Below are 2,706 nucleotides of genomic sequence, written 5' to 3'. Positions count from 1 at the left end.
GTGAGATTAAGGTTAGATAACTTTTTGTAGTTATTGTAAATTACAGCCTTGTGCCATGCATTCCATACCTAGTATTCTAGTGCCATATGTTCAGTATGAAGCTCTTACAATGTTTACAGGTGACACGTTTACTTTGAGCTTCCTTGGCACGGGCTACATAAGTACAATTGGGTCCTGGACAATAACGTAGCTCTGGATGGCTCTATGGGTAAGAGAGCTTTGTTGTAAACACACCTACACAACACAAGCACACACAATAATCGTACAGCATGAATTATATGTTATTATTAAATGTTTTTGTAACTTATAAACAACAGAACTTTTAAAAACTTGCATTAATGCACTACAATCACCATATTACAATATTCATTTTCAAATTGCAAAGAAGTAAAAACTTGAAACTATGAAATACACCTTCTTCTGGTAATTATTTATTTTTCAAATAATGAATGTTAAAAATATGATATTTGTAATGCAATGTTTCCCTCTTGTTTCGTCCCTGTGAATATCTGACATTTACTACTTGTTTTATCTGACACAGCAACAGATATTAAAGCTATGGGTGCATCAGAACTGGAATGACTAAACTGAAAAACAGTTTAGTTTTTAAAAGCACGTTATAAAGAGTACTTTTCAAAAATAATATGCCAGTGTTATAAAGAGATTTTCTCCAGATAATATTTCTGTGGAACTGTTCAAAATCTGAAAATGGGACTCAGATTGGTATTAGTAAAAACAACACAGGAGATCTAAAGTTCACATTAGAGCATGAAATAAAATAGTGAAGAAAGAGAATGAAAAAAAGATACAGTTGTTTAAATAACTACTATAATTACTGTGGATCTTCAATTTTATGTTGGTACATTTCTAAATTGCACATTAAACTATGCAATAAAATCATGAAGAAACAGGATAAAAGGATCCAGTTGTTTAAATAACTACCACTGTTATTGTGGATTTCTGATCTCATGGTGGTACATTCTGAAGTTCATATTATAATATAAAATACAAGAATGAAGAACTAGAAAAAAAAAGATACGTTTGTTTAAATAACAGCTAGTGTCACATGGAAGTCAACCCAGGAGATGGATTAAGTACCTGATTGAAAAGGTCCCCTCAAAATACAAATTAATAAAAACTGAAAAAAAAAGAAGTGGTCCAGAAAAAAAACTGAAGACAGGGCCCCCTAAAATACAAAACTGTTTTTGACAATTGGCTTTTAGTGAGGTGCCAAATCAGAGGTACCTTTCCATTGAATTTTATACACTTTGTTTATATGTGAAAAACACCATGATAATTTGATTATCAGTACTGAACTTAACTTTCAAACCAAAGTCATATAACAAAAAGCCCTATAATAACATATAGTTATGAAATGTATTTCTTCACTGTAGTTCTCTGATATTATGTAGTCTTCCTTAGAACATCTGTACATTAGTTTTTGCTGTTATAAATGCCAAGGGTTTTTATTTAGCCCAATGGAGTTCAACAGCCTGTATTACTACTGTTCTTGTTGAATAACAATGTGTGTTTCTTATAGAAAAGCCATATTGGGCTATCTGCTGTGCTGACCAAGGGTAATCGAAACCCGATTTTTTAGCATCATAAATCCATAGACTTACCACTGTCCCACCAGGGGACAAGTAACAGAATCTAATCATCAAGTTGTTAATGTGTACAGCAATTAATTTTGAAAGGTATCACCAGTTCTTTTTGACACAATGAAAGTAAACATTACATGTCAGAATGTTGTCTAATTTCTAATTCTATTCAGACTGTATGTCTCACAATAGAAATACAGATGACTCAGTAATAAACCATTATATAAATGCAACCATGCTCTGGAAATATCTTGTCAACAAAATCATCTTTATATAGATTTATCTGCTCTGCTATTCAATGAGATTTAGACACTTTTCAGTTTTTTTCACAAGGAGTCTTATCTGCTATTTAAATAATCTTCCAAAAAGTAAATTACTGTAAATTCATTTGTTTTGTTTTTAAAAGTATAGTCCATAAAATATAAATGTACTCTAACTTACCCTTACATAATCAGAAAAGGCAAACTGTTGATATCGTTCTCGAAGGCAGGATTTACTGAGCATGTTCAAAGCAAAGTCTTCTGGCACTAGAATATTACAGCCTTGTGCCATGCATTCCATACCTAGAGTTATTGTAAAACAAAAAGTTATTCACCTTAATCTCAAACAGTCATTTTGGTAAGCTATGAGAAAATATCTTGTATGATGTTTTATACATTGAATACAGTTTAGATTAGTTTTATTCTAGAATAATGTTTTGTTTATTGGTCATCAGAACTGACTCAGTGTTGCAGTGATTTTTTGTTTCTTTATATTCAGGCTATGAAGAATCACATGCAGTGCTGTTAATTGTTTAAAATACAGAATTTGATATCAAATACACCATCCATATCTTTTGTTTGTAGCGATAATTAACTATGTATGAGCTACTGGGGTATTCATATACAACTATGTATGAGCTACTGGGGTATTCATATACAACTATGTATGAGCTACTGGGGTATTCATATACAACTATGTATGAGCTACTGGGGTATTTATATACAACTATGTATGAGCTACTGGGGTATTCATATACAACTATGTATGAGCTACTGGGGTATTTATATACAACTATGTATGAGCTACTGGGGTATTCATATACAACTATGTATGAGCTACTGGG

At 31.8% G+C, this 2,706-nt stretch overlaps 1 protein-coding gene across 1 annotated transcript in view; it reads right to left on the bottom strand.

The window, feature by feature from the left end:
• Positions 1–2,706, bottom strand: part of LOC106470350 (potential E3 ubiquitin-protein ligase ariadne-2-like) — a 54,270-nt gene that overhangs the window by 25,457 nt on the left and 26,107 nt on the right. The window contains exons 5-6 of the mRNA XM_022398962.1: positions 2,043–2,164; positions 84–202 (exon numbers count right to left, since the gene is read on the bottom strand). Coding sequence (XP_022254670.1) covers positions 84–202; positions 2,043–2,164 — 241 coding nt within the window. The remainder of the gene's footprint in view (positions 1–83; positions 203–2,042; positions 2,165–2,706) is intronic.

This window comes from Limulus polyphemus, unplaced genomic scaffold, assembly GCF_000517525.1.
Source record: "Limulus polyphemus unplaced genomic scaffold, Limulus_polyphemus-2.1.2 Scaffold3957, whole genome shotgun sequence".
In the NCBI taxonomy this organism is placed as follows: Eukaryota; Metazoa; Arthropoda; class Merostomata; order Xiphosura; family Limulidae; genus Limulus; species Limulus polyphemus.
Note: the sequence above shows the minus strand (reverse complement) of the source record. Positions and strands in the feature narration are given on the sequence as shown.